The 27808-nt window shown below is 35.2% G+C and overlaps 1 protein-coding gene and 1 non-coding gene across 5 annotated transcripts in view; one reads left to right on the forward strand and one right to left on the reverse strand.

The window, feature by feature from the left end:
* TRUB1 (TruB pseudouridine synthase family member 1) overlaps positions 1-27808 on the forward strand; it is a 57523-nt gene that overhangs the window by 15598 nt on the left and 14117 nt on the right. For 2 of the 4 annotated variants that reach the window (XR_008510191.2, XR_008510190.2), the window contains exons 4-7: positions 6206-6287; positions 16832-16904; positions 18604-18743; positions 20806-20862. Coding sequence is in view for 2 of the 4 variants with exons in the window: in XM_009245813.4 (XP_009244088.3) it covers positions 6206-6287; positions 16832-16904; positions 18604-18743; positions 20806-20862; positions 21594-21850 (609 nt within the window). In the remaining 2 variants the exon portion in view is untranslated. 4 annotated transcript variants of the gene reach the window in all.
* On the reverse strand, positions 15929-16036 carry LOC112135306 (U6 spliceosomal RNA). The gene has a single exon (XR_002916607.1). It is a non-coding gene; the product is annotated as a U6 spliceosomal RNA (small nuclear RNA).

Below are 27808 nucleotides of genomic sequence, written 5' to 3' on the forward strand. Positions count from 1 at the left end.
CATCTTATCTAGTGACTTTCAAAATTTTTTTGACTAAGACCCATAGTAAGAAACATATTTTATGTAATGACCATATAGATACATACATTTATGAAAAGGAAAAATTTTATCAAACAACTTTGTGTTAGTCTGTTTGTGTTGCTGTAAAGGAATAGTCGAGGCTGGGTAATTTATAAAGAAAAGAGGTTTATTTGGCTCATGGTTCTGAAGTCTGTACAAGAAACATGGTGCTGGTATCTGCTTCTGGTGAGGGCCTCAGGAAGCTTACACTTGTGGCCATGTCGCATGGTGAGAGAGGGAGTGAGAGAGAGAGAGGCGGAGGTGTCAGGCTCTTTTAAACAGCTAGATCTCGCATGAACTCATTATTGCAGGGAGGGCACCAAGCCATTCATGCGGGGTCCGCCCTCATAACCCAGACAATTCCCACCATGCCCCACCTTCAACACTGGGGATTACCTTTCAACATGAGATTTGGAGGGGACAGACATCCAAACTTTATCCAATTCTAACCCTATGTATGATGTATTCTTGATACTTTTCCTTCTATTTCATTAAAAAAAATGGTGGCTGCAGCCCCCTAACTTGGCCCAGATCTAATGTCCACTTTTTCTTTACTTCCTATTTTGACAGATGAATTTTTATTTGCATCACAGTGCAACTAGAAAAATTAGACTTCTGGTGTGTGTAGGATGGAGTTACGTCAAGAGTAGAAATATTTAGTTCTAGGATGGCAAATATTCAGTGTTCTTGTTACAGCCATATTACAGGACAGCCTTCTCTCCCTAGCCAGTCCTAATTGGAGATATTGCTAATTGAACATGGCCTAACATTTCTTCTTGCTGAATCAAGAAACACCCTTAGAATCTTCTTCAACATGGTGCCACTTCATACAACTACTGTCACTTACTAGATGAAATTCTGGCTTTTAAATAAAATCTTTAGGCCATCACATTATTTTGCTTCCATCTATGAAGACTAGACACTAATCAGACCACCCAAATCATTTCTTGCCTTTCCGCCCATTCAGATCAGGGTAAAAGTTAAGAGCCACTGCTCTGTGTTCCTCATTGTCTTCCTCTCCTGCCTTGGAGTGAGCTTTGTTCTGCCAGTGATCATATTTCTCAAGTCTTTTTTTTTTTTCCCTCTGCCTGATCATTTAGGATTATGTGTATAATGTGTGTGAAAAGCATGTGAGCTTTTTGTACAGTGCCTTGTGTACGGAAATTGCTCATTAAATACTGTTATTACTATTCCTAAGTATTTTACTTATCCCCAAGTCTCTCTCTTGAGGTCCAGGCCTGTTGGAGCTTTCTAGCCACATGTTCTGTAGACACCTGAAATTAATTTTACTCAGGCAAGTTCTGTTGGAACTCTTGAATACAGTTAACTTCATTTTTTTTTTTCATTGCTATCTGTGATTGCTGGTGATGTAGGCAAAATATTGCACTCATCAGAAAGAGAAAGTGTGCCAGTTCTTTTAAGGGAGAGACAGACTTTCCTTGGACATTAAAGCCAGAAAGAAGTTTCTGACAATAAGGGATATTAAATGACAGATAGATGGTGATTTTCAAAAATAGTTTTACAACAGATGTAGAAATGGAGCTACGTAAAATACAGTTTAGGCAAAATTCTGAGAGGTTAGGCTGATGTGTTCCTTTGGCATAAGTTGATCTGAGTATAAAATGTCGCTTACCTAGAGGAGGGCAAATAGTCCCTCTTCTGTCTTCTCTAAATTACACTTTCTTTGAGCCAGTCATTCAGCAAAAGCTGGATAGCAGACGTTGTATTTTGAAGGAACGGACAGAAGGAACAGAAGAAAACAGATGAGGTTTTGGAGTGCTGTCTTTATTAGTTTTCTATATTGTTGATCAAAGTTGGTTACTTTATAAATGCTTTAGAAACCAGATGAAAAGGTTATGAAAACCTGAAGAATCTAACTAGCATGTCCAGATATAAAGGTACCTCCATATCTCTGTGCAGGTAAACCATAGTGGCACCTGCAGGCAAAGCCAGCATTTCCTCAGAAGGCGACTTTGTATCCCCCTCCAGTAATTAAACAAGTGTCATCATTGGAGTGAATGAAGTTTCCCCTTCTTGGTGTGTCAAAGGATAGTAACTTTCCCCAAGAACACTAACATTTTTAGGTTAACCAGTTATGAGAACTCTAAAGTGTGACTTGAGTAATGCTCCTATGAAACTTAGCCAACTCTTGAAGATTTCAGCATTTCTAGTCAGTTTTCTCCAGAGGCTAGTCCAGTTTGTAGCTTTTCTATATACTGTATTAATTTTCATATATTTCATAAATACTGTTGAAAATTTTAAAGGGCTTGTACTTATGAACTATAAAAAAGAACTGTTCCTTCTTAATGAAGACATTCAAAGCCACATGTTTTTGGTTTGATAGGTTTTTTAAAAAGTGTTCTTTCTCATCCTCAGTAATATCCCTATTTTGTTTGTGAAGGTTTAAATCACAAGCTTTCAAAATCACACCTCAGTTGAGATCCAAGGAAATGATTGTGTATACTTTCTGTAGTAGAAACATTTTTCTTTCTTCTAAAGAGAACAGAAGCTGATTTGCTGCTAGAGATGTCTAGCTAATACCTGCTGTGGGGTTTAGGGAGCTTGACGATGAGTAAAGTAGAGAGTAGAATAATACCAGTGAGAAACTATGAGTCCCAGAGAGTACACAGGTCAATGGAATGTTCTTCAGGACCTCTCTTTTGTTGCAGTAGAATTACATTGTAATGAATACAGTAGTAGAATTCACAATTCCCAGGTATACGTCTTGGAGAATTAACAACTCTAAAGCACAGACTCTACGTAGAATTTAAGCCAGTGAAAAGAAATATTTTAGACTCCATAAGATAAAATGTTAGGGTTGAATGTGTGTATCTCCATGTCTTGTTTCTTCTATCCCAATATCTTTTTGGTCATGAGGCTTTGTTTCAGCTGAAGGCTTAACTGTGTGGGTGAATTTTTCTAAGTGGTTTGTGGATAATTGAATAAAATTGAAGGATAATTATTACTAGATGCCAGGACAAGGGAAAGCTAGGAAACAGCTGATTTCAATCATCGGTTCACAGGGTGTGGTCTAAGGACTCCTGAGACTCTTTCAGGGTGTCTGTTGAAATTGAAATTATTTTCATAGTTTTGCCTTTTTAACTTGCAATCCCACAAATACATGGTAGAGTTTTTCAGAGGTTACTAGATGTGCAATGACGTCATTGCTCTGATGGCTAATGGAAGTTTTAAACATTTTTCAGCTTTAATTTCTAATACAATAAATCTAGGCAGATATAACATGTTTTTAAAAAATGCGTGCCAGGGTTTCTCAATAAGTTTTAAGTGTGTATAGGAGTTCTGAAAGCAAAATGTTTGAGAACATTTTGATTTGATTTGAGAATGTTGATTTAGATATTGTCTCCCCTAAAAAGAATCCAGCACGTAGCTACATACAATATAATTGCAGATCCTGGAGTGGGTTGAGACTTAGCAGATAAAATCTAGATATTCAAAACTATGGTGAAATGTGAAGAATTGCACACACAGGCACTTTTCTAGCATGTGTATCATTCTGTCAGCAACTTTTTATTAAGCTGCTACTGTGTTTCTATCTAGTAAAGAACACAATAGAATGGCAACGGGAAACTAGCTAAGAGTTCATACTTCGAGAAAGTGAGGATCAATAAAATATACTTGGAAAACAGTGAATATCTCTATAGGTCATCATGTGCTAAGCCGTGTGATATGAGAGCTCGGTGAGATAAACCAGACATGTCTATTGTTGCCATTATATCCAGTCCCCTCTGCAGTACTTGTCTTTATTGACATTTTCCCATTACACTGTAACCTCTTAGAGGGAGAGGAATCTATCTTATGTATCTGTGTATCCTTCCCTAGCACTTAGGAGAATACTTTGGACATTCGTAGTCCTTAAGAAACATGATTGAATTTGTGGATTTGATATAGGCCTTCCTTCTTTCTATGTATGGAATTTGTATCGAGCACCTACTCTTAGTCATGCTGTGGAGGTGGGTAATTGGAAGTTGGGATGAATTAAGGGGTGGCTCTGAAAGCTGAATAAGGTTTGATCCTTAGAGAAGAGAGGGAGTTCAAGGCCAGGGAAGTGGCATATGTGCCCCAGGTGCATAAAACACCAAGAGTCCAGAGACTAGAATGGGCATTGCATACTTGGGAAACATGTTAAGGTTCCTAGTTCAAACTTGTTGCAGAGCAGAATACTGCAGATACATTCAAGGCATAGTCTGCAAGATTGCACCGTGGTTTTCTTATGCAACTAAACAGACTCTAAAGGCAAAAAAATCATAAAGCATTTTGATGCTTTGCTTTCCTTATGGGAGCTGACTGTAACCAGATGAGTCAACTCTAGCCACTGTTACTGTGAATCATTCTGTATTTTCTTTCTTAGGAAATAAAAATGATGATGGTGGTATTATCTGTTATTTACCAGGGCTAGGTATTGTTACTCTGAACTCTTTGCTTCTTCTCATGTGGCATTATTATTTTCCACTTTTAAGATAAGGAAATTAAGCTCCAGCAGGAAAGACTAACTTGATCTACAAATTGTGATAGAGTCAGAATTCAAACCCAGCCAGTTGACCCTGAGCCTGTGCTGTTACCATTGTTGTACTTCTCTCATACTTCCCCCTGTGGTATGCTTAATCAAGGTTGATTGTCCCAAAATATAGAAGCAGGAATGGGTGTCTCAGGTGATGAGACTGTGTTTAGTTACAAAAAGCTAATTTTTGTCAATACCTATGAAACTTTAAAAAAATTAATTGAAATGCGTTGGAATATTCCCTTCTGTATTATATTTATTTAAAAAAATCTGAGCTTGATAATATTAAGGTGATTTCATCAAAGGGCCTTAAGCTGTTATAAAATGTCTGCATACTTACGAGGTTTTGAAGTTTTAATATTTTTCTCATTTTTGTCTTGGGTCCCTTCACTAGCGTAATACATTTTTCATGAATAAGCTTATATTTCTGCAAAGTACTTTGAGCCTTCTTTTATAAAATTGCTCACATAAATACAGATTATTTTCAGGGGGAAATACAGTTCTTGCACTTTTTTCACTACTTCATGTGATGCCCCAAATAAAATTTGCTTTTGACCAAAAGAGAGTAGTGGAAAGAATACGTACTACAAGTGTGTCCTAAGATGAGAAATAAGACAATCCTCACGTAATTAAGAATTATCTAATTCTTCACTTTTGAATAAAGATCAGTTCTTAGAAATGATTCTTGTTCCTGAGATCTTAAGTAGTAATTTATCTTTATTAAGAAAACACATGGCCGGGCGTGGTGGCTCACACCTGTAATCTTAGCATTTTGGCTTTGGGAGGCCAAGGTGGGTGGATCACCTGAGGTCAGAAGTTCGAGACCAGCCTGACCAACATGGTGAAACCCCATCTCTACTAAAAATACAAAAAATTAGCCGTGCGTGGTGGCGGGTGCCTGTAATCCCAGCTACTCCACAGGGTGAGGCAGGAGAATCACTTGAACCCGGGGGACGGAGGTTGCAGTGAGCCGAGATCGTATCACTGCACTGCAGCCTGGGCAACGAGTGAAACTCCCTCCATCTCAAAAAAAAAAACAAGACAAACAAAAAACACATTTAATAGTTAAGTGACTGATTCTGTGACTGTACTGGTTTTGCTCTGTTTCTACAGATTTAGCTTTTGTTTAAATACACGACCTAGTTACTAAGAATTGTCTTAGTATTTCATGTAAGAAGTACTAAGTCGGCTTATTTAAAATTAATTTTAATTGTATATGTGGGAAGATTATTGAATCTTATGATGGCCGTAGGGTCAGGGCTATTGTACCATTCTCTCTACTCATGGATAGACTTGAAAATTTTCCTTAAATGAAGTTCTCAGTATAAAGGTGGTTTGAGAAATTTGTTTACAATAATAATGGTCATAATTATTAAGCCATAATTATCAATAAAATCAGGTTTATCTTTCTCATATTGGCTAGTGTGAGACGTTTGTGAATGTTCTGCAGTTTACACAATTGCTTTCCACATATTAAAAACAAAAAAACAATTGCAGTCTGTTGTTTTAGCCTTTATTTTGTATCAGGTTGGTAGTATTAGTAAAATTCTGTATAAACTTCAAGACGTGCATAACAGTTTTTCTTTGCCTCACGGCCTGTTTTCTCTCTTGTTTCCCTTCCTCTAGAGATATACTGCCATTGGAGAACTGGGGAAAGCTACTGATACACTAGATTCTACGGGGAAGGTAACAGAAGAAAAACCTTACGGTATGAAGCTCATCTAATGTAGGCCTCTTTTCTAACATTTAGGAAAAGTTTCTGTGAAGGTAGAATTTTAAAACAAATCTCTGATATTATCAGTCATTTTAATTCTCAGTATGTTTCTTAGGGCTAAGAAGATTGGAAATTGTTTATCACATTGTTGCTTACTTGATATGAGTTTTTGAATAAAGATTTATTGTGATTGCCTCTTTTTCTATAATGATTTTTTAAGTGTTCAGAATTATTCTTCCAAATAACCTCCTTGCAAAAGCACTTATGGCTAGGATTTGGGTTATTTTCCCTAGTAAACGAGAAACAAAGCAGAGATACTCTGTTAGATTTTATCTGTCTTGCCATTAAAAAAAAAAAATTACCTATCAGCTGTTGAAATAAATGTACCAAGTTTAGTACTTTAAAACTCGTCATGTTTTTGTGCTTTTGGACTATGTGAAAAGAGGACAGAGGGCAAGCTATTTCTCTGGAAGTAAAGCAGAACTCACAGGGGCCCACCTTAAGTTTCCTACTACCCCTTCTTTCACTACCCTAAGGAAGGATAGATAAATGAAATGGTCTCCTAGCAACTCTCACAGTGCTTATGCTGTTTATAATGCAGCAACTGCAGTTTTCTAAGTCAGTTCACCTGCATCATTATGTCACCAATTTGTGGACTTTCTGGGTTTTTTTTTGTTTAATGTTATCTCTTAGTCATAGGCAAGCCAGCATTTGGCCCCCTTATATTTTTGTGTTGATTATCCTTATTACATACTGCATATTGCCCCAGTAGTGAGGCCAACCTTTTTATTGTTCATAATAGCTTCATTTATTCTGTTAACATTTATATATAGCTTAGTATCTTGCTCAATTAATCAACATGATGAAAAGAAAAATTGCTGATTGATTTCAAGGCTTTTCAAAAACAGATGTTGAAATATTCTTGGAATTATTATTATTAGCAAATAATAGCAGACCCTCACTTAATTGAAAACCAACTATAACCTTCAACCAGAAGACTTTTAAGATTAAGGAGGCATAGGGCAATAGGAGGACATCAGAGACTTCCAGAGTATACTAAAGTATTCATGAGTATTTATGTAATTAAGTCTCCTGTATCTCTGACTCCATTTACCAAACCGTAATAAGGAGAATGATTATTATTCAGAACAGTAGTCCTGGGGTAATATAATTAAGGCTGGGGGGGGGTACCACGTGGTGAAAAATATAAGGCGCACTAGAGTAGACAAATCTGGGTTTAATTTCTAGCTCTGCCCTTATCTAGCTGTGTAAATTTGAAATTTTCTTAGTCTCTTTATGTTAAAGTTTTTCCGTCTCCAAAATGACAATAATGATAGCAACCTCATAGTGTGATTATGAGGATTGATTGGAGGAGAATGAATTTGGAGGTCTCATAGACAAGTCATGAGGCTCTTATAGTAGTACAAGCAGAGATGACCAGGGTTGGACCAGGGTGCCAGTGGTAGAGACAGAGTTTTCCTATTAGAAAAATTTCCCATGATTAGGAAGTAAAATTAGCAAGACTTGATTTTTAGTTGATTGGATGGGATAGTGAGGAAGTTGTCAACCATGACCTAGGTTTTGGGGTTTTAAAATTGGTTACGTGATGGTGTAATTCATTGAGGATGCTGGAAGGGGCCCAGGGTGACAAAAATACTTAAACATATCCTTTCTTCCTATTCTTAAGCATTTTAGAATTTTAAAAAGCTCTATGCTGTATTAGGTAATTTGTAACCTTATTTACTTACCTTAAAGAAAGCTCAGTTTGTTAAATCATCTCATTGTAATGATGCAGTAAATCATAGAGAAACTAAGAATGTTTTTCAGGCTGTGAAGAGAAGAGCTTCCTACAGTTTATTGAATAGTATTTTTAGTCCCAGAAAATGAGAGCTCAGAGAATTTTGCTGATTGGCATGATTTTTCTGTGTGCTTTCCGTAAATCAACAAATATTTTCTATTTGTTGAAGCTGCTATAGCAGGTACCAAGGGAAAGATAGATAAATGTAAGACCTAGCTTGTGTCCTTAAGGAACTTACTGCCTAATGGAGAACTCTGACCAATATTCTCAGCCTTCTGAGACCTAATACAGAGACCTATGACCAATATCTTATAATGCCTTCTTTACTATCCTGAAATAAAATTCAGAGATACTTGAATTTACTTATACATTTAGAAAAATCAATATGATATAGTCAATGGAATATAAGTAAGAAAAGTAATTTATAATAAAGTAGGTGCATTCATATGTAAGCACACAGATATTAGCAGACTAAAAGTCTTTTGGCTGGGGTGTAGTGGCACGATTTTGGCTCACTATAACCTCTGCTTCCCGGGTTCAAGTGATTATTATGCCTCAACCTCCTGAGTAGCTGGGACTACAGGCATGCACCACCATGCCTGCCTATTTTTTGTATTTTTAGTAGAGGCAGGGTTTCACTTTGTTGGCCAGGCTGGTCTTGAACTCCTGATCAGCACTCAAACATACAGCATAATTGTAAATAGTGAAAAATGCTATTTAGGAATAATAGAGTGTTATGATAGAGAACAAAGGGAGAGGCCCTGTTACATGCTTTGATGTTTGAGTCTAAGCCAGAGACTCATTTTCTTATTTCTCTGAGCTAGCTTTCAGCTGTCTGAAATAACAGTTAAAAATAGTATTTGTCTAGATAGGACAAAATGACTTAAGAACATTAATTTGCCATTGACTGCATACTGAGTTACTTTAGCCAACATCAGTTGTTCTGGACAGGTCAATTAAAAACTGTGTTTCTAGTTGTTACAATGACTGGGTGGGGTGGTGACACCAGCTGCCCTCAGTGGGTGGAGATCAGGGATACCAGATGTCCTGTAACACAGAGGATCATAGAACACAATGAAGAATTTTCCTGTGTACTGTCAGACTTAAGGATGTCTGCCAGATAGTCATGCAGGTGTATTTCAGCCATGGGGCTGAAACCATGTCTCTTTTGGTCCTCAGTGTATTTTTGGTGTAGTATACGGCATACAGAATGACATATATAACATACAGAGTTTGAATTAAAAAAGATAGGCAGCAGAGGTATTCTCAGAAAAGATGACTGCAGATAAGCCGGGAAAGGCAAAGCATCTTCCTGCCTTCTGCTGCTGTCTTCTCATCCACATCTAGGTATTAAGTGTCTGCTACTATTGCCAGTGTCTCTGAGGACACACAGCTTCAGTGTGCTCATCTGTTCTCCGCTGAGCTAAGGACACTAGGACCATAGCTTCCCAGGCTAGATGTGGACCAAGCATCTGGGAAGGCCTAACTGTCCCTTTACTGGGAGTAGTTTTTTCTCTCCCTCCCATGAGTCAAGAAAGGTAGAAAGAAAAGTGGAATCTCATGCTAATCTTTTATTCTAAACACCACCATCCCTTAGTCCTGAGATCAGATGTTACCAAGGTCTTCTCAAATGGATGTAGCTGATGTATCTAATGGTACAGGCTCCTCTTGGACTGTGTATGGTTTGGCTGCTGAGACTTTTCCTGGAGTAAGCTCAAGAGTTGAATTTAGTTTCAAATTGTGATGTAAACCAATAGGGCATATGCTATAATTGGACTAGTGTGTAGCTGGGTATAAAAATTCTTACAGAGCTGTTTGCATTTAAACTTTTCATTATAAAATGTTGTACAAGTAAAAGAAAACTGAACAAAAAATAAAGGTACAGCTCTATCAATTTGCACAAAACAAATATCTGTGTAGGTAGCTATCACCCTTAGTCAAGAAATAGAAGATTTCTAGAAACCACACTTGTGCCCTATCTGTCATTACCCTGTCTTCCTTTTGCAAAGGTAACTACTATTCTAACATCCAACACTATGGAGATGGTTTTAAAACTAAGGCATAGTTTTGCCTGTTTTTGAATTTAGTATAAATGGAATTAAACACTATGTGTCCTTTTGTGTCTAAATTCTTCCACTTATTATATTTTTGAGATGCATGTTGGTACATGTATGAGTATTTTGGACTTTTTTATTGCTATGTAGTATGCCACTGTGTGAATATACTATACACATACTCTCCCAGTTTGGGGCTTTGTGAATAAAGTGCTGTGTATATTTTATACCTGCCTTTTGGTAGACACATTTCTACCGTCGTTTCTTTTGGGTATATACCCAAGTGGAATATAGGTCGTGTGTGTGTGTGTGTGTGTGCGCGTGCATGCATGTGTTCCTGGGTTATAGAGTGGGTGTATATTTAACTGTACTGGAAATTGTCAAACAGTTGTCCAAAGTGATTGTGCTTGGAAAACTTTGCATTTCCACTAACAGTGCATACGCATTCCACTTGCTCCACATCCTTAGCTATTAATAGTGTTTTTGATTTTGGCTGTTCTGGCGAGTGTGTAGCAGTATTTCATTGTGGTTTTAATTTGATTGTTGATGAGATTTGGCACCTTATTAAGTGTTTTTGGCTTACTAGCCATCTTCTTTTTTGTATTGTCTGTTTAGGTGGTCTCTTAACCCATTTTTTGTTTTTTCTTTCCCTTTTGAGTTGCCTTTTTCTTATACATTTGTATGAGTTTTTTTATTAAGCACCTTCCATTTGAGGATGCATAGGTTCTTTATACAGTCTGGATATGTTCTCTTCTTTTGGCTATATGTGTTGCAGATATTTTCTCTTACTTTGTGGCTTGCCTTTTTCCTCTCTTGTCTTTTGAAAAACACAAGTTCTTTGTTATAATTTAGTCCAGCTTATCAGGTCTTCTCCTTTATGGTTGGTCCTTTTGGTGTCCTGTTTAAGAAAACTTAGAATTCTGACTCTAAAAGCGTGAAGATATTTTCCTATGTTCTAGAAGCTGTTATTGCTTTGCCTTTCATGTTCCCTCTGCAATCCACCTTTTCTTCCTGCATGGATGTCCAGTTGCTTCAGCACTTTCCCAGTACTCTTGTGTTCTCTCCTTTATTACACATCAAGCACCCACTTAGGCTATTGTTTAAAAAAAAATCTATTTTTTTACATTGATCAGTTTGTTTATACTTGTATATACACCAGACTATATTAATTGCTGTAGTTTTAGACTATCTGGATATCTGGAAGAACAAGTCCTTCCTACCTTATTTCTTATAGATTTTTTTCTATAGGTTTTTGTTTTTTTTGTTTTTTTTTTGAGATGGAGTCTTGCTCTGTCGTCCAGGCTGGAGTGCGGTGGCACAATCTTGGCTCACTGCAAGCTCCACCTCCCAGGTTCACGCCATTCTCCTGCCTCAGCCTCCCAAGTAGCTGGGACTACAGGTGCCAGCCACCACGCCTGGCTAATTTTTTGTATTTTTAGTAGAGATGAGGTTTCACCGTGTTAGCCAGGATGGTCTCAATCTCCTGACCTTGTGATCTGCCTGCCTTGGCCTCCCAAAGTGCTGAGATTAAAGGCTTGAGCCACCGTGCCCGGCCTTATAGGTTTTTTTAAATAGCTTTCTTATCAAAGTAAAGAAGTTGCCTTTTATTCCTAATTTGCTGAGTTCTGGTTTTTTAAAATCATGAGCAGACATTAAATTGTATCAAATATTTTTTTCTGTATCTATTGATTTTTCTCCTTATTCACATATTAAAGTAACTTTACATTTCTGGAATAAACCCAACTTAGTTGTAATGTGTTATCCTTTATATAAATTGTTGCATTTGTTTTGCTAATATTTAGTTTAGGATTTTTGCATCTGTGTTTGAGTGAGATTACCCTTTATTTTTCTTTTCTCTTAATGTCCTGGACTGGCTTTGATATCAAAGTTATGACGACCTCATACAATAGTTTGGGTGCTGTTCTCATTTTTTCTATTCTCAGGAAGAATTTCTATCAGATTGGTATTTTTTTCTAATGTTTGGAAGAATTTACAGGTAGACATCTGTTCTTGAGTTTTCTTTGTTAAGAATGTTTTAAACTATGGGTTGGATTTTTTTCTACTAGCTATTGGATATACTATTTTTTATGCTTATATCAATGTAGATAATTTTTTCTCTTGGAATTTGTCATTTCATCTAAAATTTCAAAAATATTGGTATAAAGCTGTTTATAATAGTCCCTTATGACCTTTCTTTTATTTTGAAATAATATCAAACTTACAGCAAATAACTTTTGCTAAATTACCCAAAAGCAAGCTCAGCCATGATGTCCTACCACCCCAAATTCATTACTGCAATTTAGTTTGAAGACCCTATTTATTTTTTAAAAACAGCTTTCTAGAAGTATAATTGGCATACAGAAATACTATATTTAAAATATATAATTTTAAAAATTAATATACATTCACCTGTAAAATCATAGCTATAATGAAAACAGTGAACATATTTATCATCATGAAAGTGTCTTTATTCCCCTCTCTCCATTGTGAGTTAATTTTTGAATATGATTTCAGATATGGATTCAAGGTCATTTTTTGCATATGTACATCATTTTGTAACCATTTTTTAAAAGTCTATCCTTTCTGTGGTTGCCTTTGAACCTGTGTCAAAAAACAGTTGTCCATATCTACATACTTTTATTTTGAGACTTTTAGTTCTATTCCATTGGTGTATTTATTTTTAAATCAGTACCACACTGTCTTGATTATTGTAGCTTTGTAAAGTCTTTAAATTAAGGAGTGTTAGCCCTCCAACTTGTTCTTTTTCAAAGTTGCTTTTGCCATTCTTGGCCTTTGCATTTCCATATGAATTTTTGAATCGGCTTGTCAATTTTTATACACACACACACTCAAAGTCTACTGGCAGTTTGAGATTGTTTTGAAGCTATAGATGAATTTTGGAAGAATTGACATCTAAACAATATTGAGTCTTCTGACCCATGAAATAAGATATCTCTCTTCATTTGTTTAGGTCTTTTATAGCCATATTTTTGTAGTTTTCAGTATCAGATCTTTACATCCTTTGTTTATGAAATCTCTGAGTACCTCAGATTCTGAAGTTTCAATTTCTAATAGTTCGTTGGTGGTATATAGAAATGGAGTTGATTTTTTTGTGTTTTTCAACCTTGCTAAACTCACTTATTTGTTCTAGTTGTGTTTTGTATAGATTTTATATTAGGATGGCTCTAAAGTAGACTTCTTTTCCAGGTCTAGATTAGCTCTGCTCGTAAAGCATGACTTTTCTGGGGTGTCTGTCAAATGACCTGTGCATTCAACAAAGTTTCTTCATTCTGGGTGGTTGAAATTAAAACATCCCCCAGCCTTGTAAGAGCTTTGGTAGTACTTCTTTAGTTAATTTTGTACAGACTCTGTATATATGTATGTACAGCTTAGAATTTAGTCAGAGTATCAAGGGGGCCTTCATAGACATTTCTTTCTCTGTGTATTTTCCTCAAATTCCAGCTGCCACTACTTCCTCAGATTCTGAACTATGTTCACTGAGATCACTGTGCTTTGAAGTTCCCCTCTCTGTCCCACAGTTAAGAAAGCACCTCCAGACAAAAACAAGTGATCATGGGACTTGCTTTGTTTGTTTCTCTTTCCTCAGGGATTATAGTGCTTGCTGCCTGTTGTCTGTCTAAAAACTGTTGCTTAATATATTTTGTCCAGTTTAACAGCTGTTTATGGTGGCAAGATTTGTCTAGTCACAGTTACTCTTTTGTAGTCAAATATGGTTTTTAACTCAATCATATTGTTTTTAGCTCTGTAGTCCGGTTAAGTCTCAGCTATGATGTTGTGAGTTCACTGGAAGAGTAAAATTTTAAGCAAATAATGATGTATAACATGATTGGTATATATTCATTTTATGAAAATGATTTTAAAAAGTTAATTTCAAATGAATGCTGTCACATTGATGGCTTATTAATTTACTAAACAAAAAATAATTACCTAAGTCCTATGACACTTGTATCTCTTTTACCAAATATATTTATTCTGCCTAGTTATTGGATATATTTACTGAGGACATTTTATTCTGTTTCTTTTTAAATACTTTGGAAGTAGAGTCTTTATGCTTATGTCATAAGAACAATTATTATTATTTTGATTGGACTTATATCATATTTTAGATATAATCAGTTTGTACTACATACTCATGTACCACAAGCTTAGATTTTATTATAAGATAACTTGCTGTGTAGGCTGCCTAGTAATTCAAACATCAGATGGATGATTGGCCTAGGTGACTTTTAAATGCCCTTCAGCCTTGAGATTCTATTATTCTTCAGCAAATTAAATTCAGCAGATGTCTTGAGTGCCATTTTAATAGTGTATGTTATATAAGAAAAATTATCTTTGTCTTTGAGAAGCTTAGAATTTCATTGGTGAGATCATACGTACGTGTGTGTATGTGTGTGTGTGTAGAAATCAAATATGTAGAAAGAAGAGAATATATGTAGAAAGAAAGAATAGTTAAAAATTGTGTATGATTAATTACAGAGTGAACAGCGCAAACCACAAATGCTTGACAGGTTCAGTCAGAGAAAGAGACAATATGGCAGAAGTAGAATGAGAAAGAACACATCTTGTCATCTTGTGTGTGGTGATATCAGCAAAAGAGGGCCACCAAAGCAGCACAAAGGAGTACACAGTTGCAGGAGTGTCAGTAAAGAGACCAGCTTAGCAGAAGTAGAAAGTTGTTTGGCCTTGTTTTAAAAAATATGTGGCTAAGTTGTGAACTATTGCAATTTTATCAACAGTGGCATTTCCTTCAGCAAGTGCCAGCATGGTGACAGCATTGGCTGTCTAGATCTGGAAATCTTATATTTGTATAACTAAGGTGCCACTAGTAATAATGTCTTAATGTTGCCATAGACTAAAATTTTTTCATAGAAAAATCCTCATCTGTATCATGAGATACAGTTTGAGAAACAGTATGAACAGATCAGCCATCTGAGGTCTGCCTTGTTGGAGCTGCTAGGTGCTAGAGAAATCCTTTTGAGTGTTATAGCTCTTCTGTCTGTTTGAGTCTAGTAGATTCTAGTCTTTTGTTTGTATTTAGCTTTTAAGGGTCAAGGTCATACTGAGGTTAAAACTGTCTTGCTGGGTTGATATTAAAATCTGGACATAGTATTCCATGCTGACTTTTAATTCTGGTATTGGAAGAGTAATTCAAAGCACACTCGTTTTTATTTAATATTGTTCAAATAAATTCAAATTTAATACACATATACCAGAATAAAAAGTTTAGATAAATTTTCTACAAAATGGTAAAAGCACTGAAATTTCTTACCATTGGCTGTGAACTAAACAGATTATAGAATATTTCTGTGATTTAGTTTATTACTAAATAGGAAATATGTATGAAGACATCTTTGAGTTTGAAAATTCTAAATTTCAGTGTATCATATATTTTAGTTTTTAAAATTATAGAACTGTACTTTTTGTCTTTTTTTTTTTTTTTTAAAATATGGAACACGGTCAGGTACAGTGGCTCATGCCTGTAATCCTAGCACTTTGGGAGGCTGAGGCAGGAGGATCACCTGAGGTCAGGAGTTTGAGACCAGCCTGGCCAACATGGTGAAACCCAGCCTCTACTAAAAAATACAAAAAGTAGGCATGTGTGGTGGCACACGCCTGTAATCCCAGCTACTTGGGAGGCTGAGGCACGAGAATTGCTTGAACCCAGGAGGCAGAGGTTGCAGTGAGCCAAGATCACACCACTGCACTCCAGCCTGGGCAACAGATTGAGACCTGTCTCAAAAAAATAAATAAATAAATAAAAATAAAATATGGAACACTTCACTAATTTGCATGTCACCCTTGCTCAGGGGCCATGCTAGAACTCTACTTTAATATTGCATCATTTTGTTTGAAGCAATACCAAACAAAAGCTGAAAACATGACTAACAGATAGTAAAAGCTTTATGTATATGTCTTCATTCATATTTTCTAAAATCGTTTAAAAAATGCTTGTTTAGTAAGCATGCTAAAATCCTTGCTTATGTATGTTTTTTTTGCACTGGCTTATTTTTGAGGCTGGCTGGGAGTGTTCATGTAAAACGAGAGAAATTCCAACAACAGAGAAGCGGGAGGCTGGGGTGGGGAGACAGACAAATGCAATTTTACTCGACAACAGAGTTGAATGTGAGTGTGTAAAATTTCTGCCATAACATAAAACAGATTTGAAATCTTGCCAGGTAAAACTTAAAATGTGGATAATACTTGTTAAGTGCCATGTTAAGTTATTTACAATATTTGATCCCTAGAGAAACTTAGAAAAGAACTTACAGGGATTATTTTGCTGCTTGTATTCTGATCACTTCATTATTAATTACTGCAGGATCATTTCTATAGCTAATGTGGGATTTTCCTCAGATCTTCTTAAGGCCATAGTCAGAACCAACTGAATATATGTATAAGGTGATTGCATTATTTTTATTGGAGAAAAATTGGAGCAAATGAAATTGTTTTAATAAAGAATATAAGACTTTCTCCCTCTTTTATCTCATTAATGTATATTTTATTCTTTTTAACAAGGTACAATTTTGGCTATAAAACACATACTGTACTGTAATATATGCTTTTTTGGAAGAAGTTTTAAATGAATTTTCAGGGCTGTTGGTGCTGTGAAAATAGTACATGTACTTCCGTGGTTGTTTTAGTGTCTTTTTGTTGATTTTTGGCAGATAAAATAACACAAGAAGATATTGAAGGCATTCTACAGAAATTTACTGGGAATATAATGCAAGTGCCCCCCCTGTAAGTTCAATTGGTAAATTTGGAAAAATGTTTACTTTTCTTTTCCAATGGTTAACATCAGTCTAGTTAAAATACATGAGTTTCCTCTTAGCATATGGCGAGGCAGGTTTTAAATCTGATGTGCCAAATGTTCAAGTAAAGGTAAGACAGGATGTGGAGCTTTTGACACTCTCTAAGAGGCGGTGTAATGTGGTCTCCTTTGTTTCTGAGTGTGGCCCCAGCCTGACATCTGTGCTATTATAGTGTTTATTGGCTTTTCTGATTCTATCAACAAACATCAGGGCAGTTCTGGAGCCCAGAGATGTCTCTTTTCCTAGAACTGTTGTGAAGGGACCAGTCCCGTCTGGGAGGGAAGTCAAGGTGTGAGTCAGAGTCCTAATGTGCACTGCATGTCGGGTGCTGGGACCATTCCTATTGGGCACAATCTTTTGCTTCACTATTCTCTGCAGCCAGCGAAACCGATGAGAGTTACAACTTATTAAAAATACAAGTATATTGCTTTACTGCTTGTCTTAGTTTGGGCTGCAGTAACAAAATAACATAAACTGGGTAGCTTATAAACAACAGAAATTTATTTCTCACTGTTCTGGAGGCTGGGAAGTCCAAGATCGCAGTGCAGTAGGCTCAGTGTCTGGTGAAGGCCTGCTTTTTCACAGATGGCACCTTCTTACCGTATCCTCCCATAGTAGAAGGGGCAAGGCAGCTCTCTGGAGCCTCCTTTATAAGCGTACTAATTTCTTTCATGAGGGCTGCGCCCTACGACCTAATTACCTCCCAGAAGACCCTACCTCCTAATAGCAACACCTTGGGGGTTAGGATTTCAGTGTATAAATTTGGAGGTTTGGCATTCAGGTCATAATACCATGTAGCCATATTTTTGTGCACATTACCATTTCAAGCAAATTGCGTCTTTTGAAAAAAATGGATGAATTGGTTATAGGATATGTCAGGGTAAGTTTCTGACTTCTATTTTAGAATTTAGTATTTATTTTGTATTTAAAATCTTGGGTTTTTTTCAGGAACATTGAAATATCTGAGGAGATGCTTTTTCATGATTTTGCCTCAAATGTAAAAATTTAAAAATTTTAGCAAGATCTGCATAAACGTTATTTTGGATCATTGTTAAATTAAACTTATTTATATTTATGTATAAGAATTGTTTTAATATTTTCTGTGATTATTGCAAGGATTTTGTTTTCTAGTAAAATTTTATCACGAAAAGCTAAGATACGCTAAGTAGATTATTTGCTTATTAGCTTCTTAGAATGTTTTGGTAACTTATATAAAAATGAATATTATAGTAGAGATTGTTTCCAGGAAATATAGCTGAGAGTATTATGACCAGAGTCTACTAAATTCCTTGTGCCTTTTAACATAGAATGGGGACTAGTAAGGACAAGACATGAATAGATCGTCTCCAGAAAGATGATTAAAGAATAAAATTGGTAACACTGCATATTGTGTGCCAGAATGAGGTTATATCAGCCTTAGAAATATTTAGAAACTCTATCCATGACAGCATTATGGAGTAGATTAGAATTAAAAATTCTTCATTTTTTAGAAGGATTTTCATTGTCAAGCACTGCCAGTCATCCTTCCTTTCCATACCAAATCTGAAATTATTATCTCCCAATCTTTCCAAATCCCTCTCAATTCTTGCTCTCCTTTCCTTCCATTTCTCCTTCTCTCATCTCACAAGCTATTCTGCATTAAAGAAAGATGGACAGAGACTTTCGACTTTGATGAAGAGAGGTGAAGTCGTAGAAGCAAAACCTGCCAGGCCAGTGACTGTATACAGTATCTCCCTTCAAAAATTCCAGCCACCATTTTTCACATTAGGTAAGATGGAGAAATTTGAAATCATTTGTATTTACGTGTATTTTTAATTTGTATTTGGCTACTTTTGTGTCATTTTAATAGATCCATAGGATGTTGGAGATTTTTTAAAATTTGAATTTAAGGAAAGTTAGGATTTCTTTATACCTTTTTTGGTAACACATTTAATGAGATACCTATAGCTATATGGAGGTTCAGAAATGCCTTTCTAACTGGGCTGACTTTTTCATATATTGTACTATGTTATCTTACTAGAAAGTTGAAAGTAACATACTTTAGATCTCTATAGAGAAGAGTAGGTAAGGAGTATATACTTTTTAAATTTTAGGTTTTTATTATCTTTTGGATGCTTTTCCTCCCATTTTGGCTAGTACCCGATACATTCCATTTTAGAACTGACATTAATTTTCCAATGAAAACAAAGCATTTTTAGTTTTTGGACAAGAAAACCCTCACTCCCTTCTTCACCACCTATTACTTACTATTAAAGATCCTGCAAATATGGAAAAAAATGGGTAAGGCAGAAATGTATTCTTCAATACATGGTCACATTTTTAATTCAAGTTATGAATTTTAATTTCGAATACATATTTGAAATGTAAAGACTAAAAAGTTCATTTCTGTTGTTTGGAAATTTTATGATCAGGCTGCAGAAAGTTGTAAACATGTAAGATCTGTGAAGAATCCAAAGCCATCGTTCTTAATCCTCAGACTCCTTTAAATTGAGCCTACCCTTAGTTTCACAGTGCACTGAATAGGATTCCTTTTAGAAATAATGTCCCCAAATCTTTTAATCTAAACTTTATTGCTTTGCTTTTTTATTGGCATTATTGTTTTATCTGTGTTGTGTTTCTGCAGGATATGGTTTTGTACCATTAGAAAAAAAAAGTCACTTTGTTTCTTCATGTTCCTGCTTCTAAAATATTTGACAGATAATGAAAAAAACACACTTAAAAAGGTTGTGCTCCATTCCATGAAAATGAAGCAGCTGGTTTGACAGAGTAGATATTCTCTATGAAAGCAAGAAAAACTCGGATTTTTCAGGTTGCATTTAAGTCAGAAATATTTTATTGACTAGCGAGAGTGTAACAGGCCAAAAGAGCTGTCTTTTCACTCAAGTCAAATATCATGCAAGAATGCTAGCACACCTGCATTTCATCCCAGTGCCCACTTTTAATCTCAGCAGTGGCCCCCAACCATGAGCTGACTAAAGAAAGCGGGGGGTGATTAAAATCCCCAGGTGGTGAGTTTTGATTAATTCCCCCAAATGGCTTTATTTCTACCAGTAAGACTTGAAGCAGCTAGAATATAGTCCTTTTGTGTGGAAATGTGGCAGCTCTTTTCAGGAAGTCTTGCTGATGGATAAAAATAATGGAGAGCTCTGTTCTTAACCAATAAACTTGTGTTAGATTGTGTTAAGAAGATATTTAGATTTACATTCAGTTCTGGGACATTGTGTAATTTTAAGTTGTTTTATGATTTCTTCAGGAGTATTTCCAAGAGAACATTTAAATAAACTGAGTTCTTCATGTGTAGTACAGTACCCCAAACATAATTTTTGTCACTGTGAAAAGGGGTTTTTGGTTGGTTGGTTGGTTGGTTGGTTGGTTGTATGTTTTTTGAATGTACAAATCAGAAAATACTTTAAAAATCTACAGCTCATGATGGCAAAGCTACCATTTCTAACCGTTTACAACCTATTAAATGAACAAGGCATACAAATCTGAAAATATTTTTTAAAATCTACAGCTCATGATAGCAAAGCTGAGATTTCTAACTATTTAAAACCTATTAAATGAACAAGGCTGAAGTATTAGAGTGGTAAGACTTGCCAGTTAATTTAAAATGTGTTCATGAGTTTCTGCTGTTTGCTTTCTCCACACTGACTTTTCAGTCTCACAAACACATATGCTACTGGATGAATAATTTATGTTTTAGTGCATAAATATTTTATCACTCAATTGTTTGCATAGTGCATTTTTACATTTGTTTAGGGACATCATTTCTATGTAAAGTGGATTTCATAGGAGGTTAGCAATTTACTATGTCACTGTTAACATTCCAGATGTTGAATGTGGAGGAGGTTTTTATATCAGAAGCTTGATCAGTGACATTGGAAAAGGTAAGCATAAAAATGAATTACGAATTATCATTTAGAGAATAATACTCCTTTTCAATGGGAAGAGGGAATTTTCCGTTTTTCTTATTTCTGAGTACTGGCCTTAGGAACTGAACTCTTGCTGCCTTCAGCTTTAAAAGCATTGTAGGTTTCTGGCTTGCAATTATCAGCCTCAGCAGCTGCAGTGAAATGCTTGTAATGGGAAAGAAGAGAAAGAACAGAAAATGAAGACAGGAATAATGAACGTAGGGCTGACATCTTTTCAAGTACAAAAGATTTTAACTCAAACTAGGGATCAAAAAAAAAAAAGATTTAACCTTCTAAAAGTTATTTTCAAATTTTTTTAAACTGAAAGCCGTAGTCTTATAAACAGCCAGAAGGTTTCGGTTCTGGCTGTGCCATTTACTGGCAGTTGTCGCACTGGACGGGTCATATGATCTCATCTGTAAAGTGAGGCTAATCTTTACTCCAGGGGGTTGCTGCATGAGTTAAATAACAAAGATGTGTGCAAGTTCTTTGTTGATTTTAAAGCAGCTTATAAGGTGGATTATTAAGTGTTATTTTGCTACTTAATCATTTCTTTATCTCAGGCCTCTTGGTTCTTATATTGGATTATTATACTTTTGGGTGGTTTTGAGAGATTTGAATTGAGTATGGTCATTTGAACAATTATAGACTGTGAAATACTGAATCGTTTATCTTCTGGATTTTTTTTCCACCTTTTGTTGCCATAGAACTATCTTCCTGTGCCAATGTGCTAGAGCTGACCCGAACCAAACAGGGACCATTTACGCTAGAAGAACATGCCCTTCCTGAAGACAAATGGACAATTGATGACATTGCACAGTCTCTTGAGCATTGCTCATCTCTTTTCCCAGCAGAGTTGGCACTTAAAAAATCAAAACCTGAGTCTAATGAACAGGTTTTGAGCTGTGAATATATAACTCTAAATGAGCCAAAGGGAGAAGATGATGTAATTAAGACGTGTTGAGATTGGCCTGGGAATATCATCATTTTCTGGTTGACATTTGAATCCTGTGTGCAGATGCAGAATGACAAGCTACATTCAAAAGACAAACAATATTTCTAACTTTTTTTTTTGCATGAAGAAAAATGTCTATCATTTACAATTTCAGTAGCACATAATTTATTTTCTATGCATTATAAATGGCCTTGCAGTTGCTCAGTTGTTTGCTGTGTTGTGGAATGTTCTTTTAGGATTTTTTGTATTGTGAAAATATGAATATGATTGGATTCAGAAAAATTAACTTTCTGAATTTGATCTGTCTTCAGTCTTGTAAAAAAGTTGAACAAATTTCCTAATCAAAGAAAAATGTATGAGCTCCATGTTTCTTTAGTTTCACAAAAATGAACATAATTTAGTGTTATTTTTACTTTATTTAGGCTTCCTGGTGGCTTCATTTTATTGAAATTCTTTAAATTGTTTAAAGTGGCCATTATTGATCTCTTTCTTGTGTTTTGGAGCGTTTATTATTAAAAACATTTCTTTGATAAAATGGCCATCATCTAGTGATACCTGTGTTTGTTTAGATCTTGGAAATGAATAAGCTTTGATAATATTTGTAAATGAGCCAAATTATTACTGCTACCACTAACAGGATGTAAATAGAAGACCAATACTTAATTAAAGTCACCTTCCTACCATTAGAGCAGAAGACAGCTCCTATAGTTTTGTATTTTGGCAGCTATGAGATATTTTCATAGTAATTTCAACATGGTCAAGCACTTTGTACCAAGTTATTAAGTAACATAATTTTTAAAATTTAAAGAATGTGTCTTCAACTAAAAACTTTATTCTTTAGCATTTATTTATATCTCTCTGTAGGGCGTTATCCCTGTGATATTGTCTCTTTAGTTTGCTCTTTCAAGAGATATTTACAGATGTTGAGATGGCTGCCTTGCATTTCCAGCTAATCTCTTCTGCTCTAAATATTTAAAAACAGTTCTTCTCAAACATTTTCATTCAGATAGCTTTCTGAAAGTTCCCTATCCCTCTTTACCATAATTTTTTAAATGTAGCCACATTATAATAGTAAACTTCATATATAATGAGTGCTTCATATTTTTGTTATGGGAAAGCAATATATTATGCAGCCAGTCTGTAGAAACATTCAAATCCCTCTTCCTTTACTTAAATACAGTTTCAAAAGGAAGACTCATGAGAAATTTCATAAAATACAAGTTTTTAGATGTTTATGCTTTGCCTTTCTTTTTAAAGGTGTTTTCCTGCTTTGTAGTCTCTAACTCTGAAATTTAAAATATGTAAACTAAAGTGGTTTTATTTGTGCTTAACTCAATTTAAACTCAATGTAAAATATTATATATGCATCAGTACAGCATTTTCAACATATTGGCAACATATTTTAAATGAAAACATTAAAACAATTCTTAGTATGAGACAAAATTGTAAGGAAAAAGAGTGTTAATACCATGATGCATTAACATAAAATATCAAACACACAAAGTCATAAAATGAAAATTTACAGTTTTACCTATTCATATCTAGTGCCCCACAGTGTGTGGTCAACCAAAGGTGGCAGTGGCTACACCTGCCTGTTTGGAATGGTACGGGTTACAATATGTCCTCTTCCATTGCAAATTAAAGTCCAAATAGAGAAATACTTAGGTTTTAGAACACATCAGAGGTATTTCTGCTATATTTTTCACCTTAAAAATTGACACAGAGTTTACTAATAGAGGAGTAGAGATTGTTGACCATTTTTTAAAAACGATAGCCGCTCTTTTTCTTTTATATTTAAAACTGAAGTTTTGCCAAATGGGAAAATTACTGTTACCTCTACCATCTTAATGTAGTAACTTCAGAATTTAAATTTTTATGTTACTATTTTCATGTTTGTTGTTCACATAGTCTTAAGGCACCTATACTTTTAAATTGACTTTTTCATTTGATATTATCTATATGTATGTAGTTGTGATAATGATTATTTTAATTATATTACTTTATACTCTTAATTTATTTAAACTATTTCTCTATTGCTGAATACTTAAGTAGTTTTAAATTTTATTATGATAAATTCCTGGGAGGGGGATTATTTAGTGAAATAATATGAAGAACTTTATGACTTATGTTTGCCTTATTGCATTCCCAAAGAGTTGTAACATTTTACAGTGTTACCATTTGAGTAGGGGTTTTATGTGTTGTTGCTAATTTAGTAAATATAGGAGAGAAATCAAAGTTTTTCTGATTTGCTTTTATGTGATTTATCTGTATACTTTGTTCATTTATATAAATAAATGTCAATGGTTTCTATACATATTTGCATGAGTTATTTGTGTTGTAAATACCTGATAGAAGGATTTTTCATGGTCTGTTGTCCTTTTAGTTTTAATTTTCATTTTTGCTAACTAAATTTGCTGATTCTAATAACTCTTCCCCTTTTATCATCAGATTAATAAGTATGAAAAGTTTAAAATTTATTGAAACTTTAAAATCTTACTAACTCTCATAAGCAGTTGAAACTGAGATACTCTGAAAAGTTCAAGACTCATTCATAAAACAAATTAGTTTTCCCTGATAGTCTGGTATTTAAATACCAACTCAGTTTTTTTTTTTTCATTTTTATCAAAATATTCAAGAAATTTCTGTGTCTTATATTTTTCTAGGTCTAAACCTTCATGACATGATAAAAGTTGTTTTACTTGTAAGAAAACGATAAAAGATTTTAAAAATCCTGAAAATGTTTCAACCTGGAACATACCAAATCACTTGATATTTGACACTTTAAGTTTTTTATATTTGAAAAATAATGTCTTAAAAGTTGTTAAAAGTCATAGAATTATTTTATTTATAGTCTTAAAATCCAGGACCTTTATGTAATAGAAATTTGCTCTTTGCAAATTCAGTTTTGAAATGTGAATAAAGGCTAAACACACTTTCCTCTACCTGTACTGACTAGGTCTTTTTTTTCTTAAATACTTGAATTAAAACAAGCCATTGACTCATCATCAGACATGATTTACTGTATTAAATAAGAGTGCTTTGTATCAGATCTTCAGTACATTTTATGTCCCCTGACCAGTTTGAAATTTGTATCAGATTTACAATGAACATTTTGAGGTTCAATTAGATGGTGAATTGTTCTGTTTCAAAGAAATTAAGTAATTTACCTTATATCATGACGTATGTAATAGAAAGAGATGTGATTCAAAAGCACTGTAAAATGCTGAAACATTTAAATAGAGGAAAAGATAATAGATATGAGGTTTATGCACCGAAATGAGTATAATGGCCTTGTAGTTAAATTTAAAGAGAGGGATTGTCTTGAAACCATTTCTTTCTCTAAGGTATGTATGGGCAGAGCTCTAATTTGTCCTAATTCTTCATTAAATACTATTTATTAAGCACATTTATTAAGGCAGTTGAATCAGCAGTACCTTCGTTTGTTAATGTGTGAGCTAAATTCTCTTTAGGAATATCTTCAGATTGCTGCTATAAATAGTGATACCGGCCGGAAAGTTGAAGTTCGGGAATTATTTTGCTCTTCTTATCCATAACCCTTAAAATGCAGCATATTAACTTTATTTCTGTCTTTACCGTTAGCCAACTTTTTCATCCTAGGTGAATCACTTAATCTGTTTAGGTCTCAGTTTCCTTATCCTTACAACAAAGGAGACAGACTAGTCCATCTTGAAGAATCTCTCCAACACTAAAATATTAGGCTTCCAAGTGTAGATAATTTGTAATTATTTTGCTTAGGAACTCATTCCTCATGAACTTGAACTTTTATATTTATCAGTTCTGGAGAATTCCCATCCTTCATTTCTTTGGATATTTCATCTGTTCCAGCTAGTAATCCTATTTAAGTCTTTTTGTTTTATTCTGTGTCTAATTACTCTTTCATATTTTCCATCTCTTTATCCCACTGTGCTGCATACTGGGGAATTTCCTCCAATTTTTTTTCCAGATAATGAATGCCTTTTGCTATTTTTATTTACTGTTTAACAATCATATATTTATTCCAATCACTCTTGTGTTTTATTTATTTATATTTATTTATTTATTTATGTATTTATTTATTTCGAGACAGAGTCTCACTCTGTTGTCCAGGCTGGAGTGCAGTGGCGCAATCTTGGCTCACTGCAACCTCCGCCTCCCAGGTTCAAGCGATTCTCTTGCCTTAGCCTCCTGAGTAGCTGGGATTACAGACGTGCATCACCATGGCCAGCTAATTTTTTTATTTTTTATTTTTAGTAGAGATGAGGTTTCACCATGTTGGCCAGGCTGGTCTTGAACTCCTGACCTCAGGTGATCCTCTCCTCTCAGCCTCTCAAAGGGTTAGGATTACAGACATGAGTCACTGCCCCGGCCTTTTGTTTTTATTTCTACACCAGGTTTTTTTCCTCTAAAATCTGCCTTCTTTTTTCGTGTGTCATCTTACTCTTTCATTAAGGTTTTAGTAAAATGTATTTTTTTTTAACTTTGGTATTTAATATACATACATACAGTCACACATAACTGTATAGCTTAGTGAATTTTCACAAACCAAACATGTCTATAATCAGCAACCAAGTCAAGAAACAGGACATCACTAAGCCCTCCAGAAGCCCCGACTGCTCCATCAAGATTATGGATTAGAGTTTCATGTAACAATATAGATTAGTAATTTTGTCTGTTTTTGTGCTTCATATGATATGTTTTCTTTTATGTCTGGCTTCTTTTGCACAAAGCTACAATCATGAGGTTCTTCCATATTGTGGCTGTCTTAGCTTGGGCTGCTATGACAAAATGTCATAGACTGGGTGATTTTAACGTACTTGTGTTTGACAGTTCTGGAGGCTAGAAGTCTGAGATCAGGGTGTCAGTGTGGTTGGATTGTTGTGAGGGCTGTCTCACTGGCTTGGAGAGGGCTACCTTCTCATTGTGTCCTCACATGGCTGAGAGAGGAGGCTTTGTCTCTCTTCCTCCTCTTATAGGGATGCTAACCCCATCATGGCGGCTCCAACGTCATGACCTCGTCTAAATGTAATTACCTCTCAAAGGCCCCACTTCCTGTTCATTGTCATTGTTTAGTATTATTCAGTTATTACCACGATTGATCTATTTTACTGAATGATCGATACTTGGTTAGCTTTCAATTTTGACTATTTTGAATAATGCCTCTATGAGCAATCTAGTACTTGTCTCCTGGTAAACATTGCACACATTTCTGTTGGAATTTTTTTTTTTTTTTCACAGTCTCACTCTGCTGCCCAGGCTGGAGTGCAGTGGTGCCATCTCAGCTCACTGCAACCTCCGCCTCCCACGTTCAAGCAATTCTCATGCCTCAGTCTCCCGAGTAGCTGGAAATACAGGCACACGCCACTACACCCAGCTAATTTTTTTGTGTTTTTAGTAGAGACAGGGTTTCACCATATTGGCCAGGCTGGTCTCAAACTCCTGACCTCAAGTGATTTGCCTGCCTCAGCCTCCCAAAATGCTGGGATAACAGGCGTAAGCTACCGCGACTGGCCTCTGATGGATATTTCTAAGACTGGAATCTAGGTTGTAAAGTATACACATGTTAAGCTTTAGTAGATAGTGCAAGCAGTTTTTCTAAGTTGCTGTACCAGCAGCATAAGGGAATTCTGATGGTTCCACATCCTTATCACCACAAAGTATTTTACGTTTTCTTCTTAACCATTTAGGCACATGTTTACTTTATCACAATATGGTTTTAGTGAACTTTTCTCTGATTTCTTAGGGTTTTTAGTTATGTGTATTTTTTAGTCTAATTTTCTATGTAGTCTACTAGTCTATTTAGTCTTATTGTCTAGTCTAATAGTCTCTGTTAACTTAGTTATCTGAAATTCTTATGGCGTATGCTCTAATATTGCTTGTTGAATCTCCCAGTTCTCAGCCAAGGTAGATTGTGTCCTACCTTGTGTTCTTTGTGTTGCAAACTTGGATTATGAGGTAATTCAGTGAGAC

Source organism: Pongo abelii, chromosome 8 (genome assembly GCF_028885655.2).
Source record: "Pongo abelii isolate AG06213 chromosome 8, NHGRI_mPonAbe1-v2.0_pri, whole genome shotgun sequence".
Taxonomy (NCBI): domain Eukaryota; kingdom Metazoa; phylum Chordata; class Mammalia; order Primates; family Hominidae; genus Pongo; species Pongo abelii.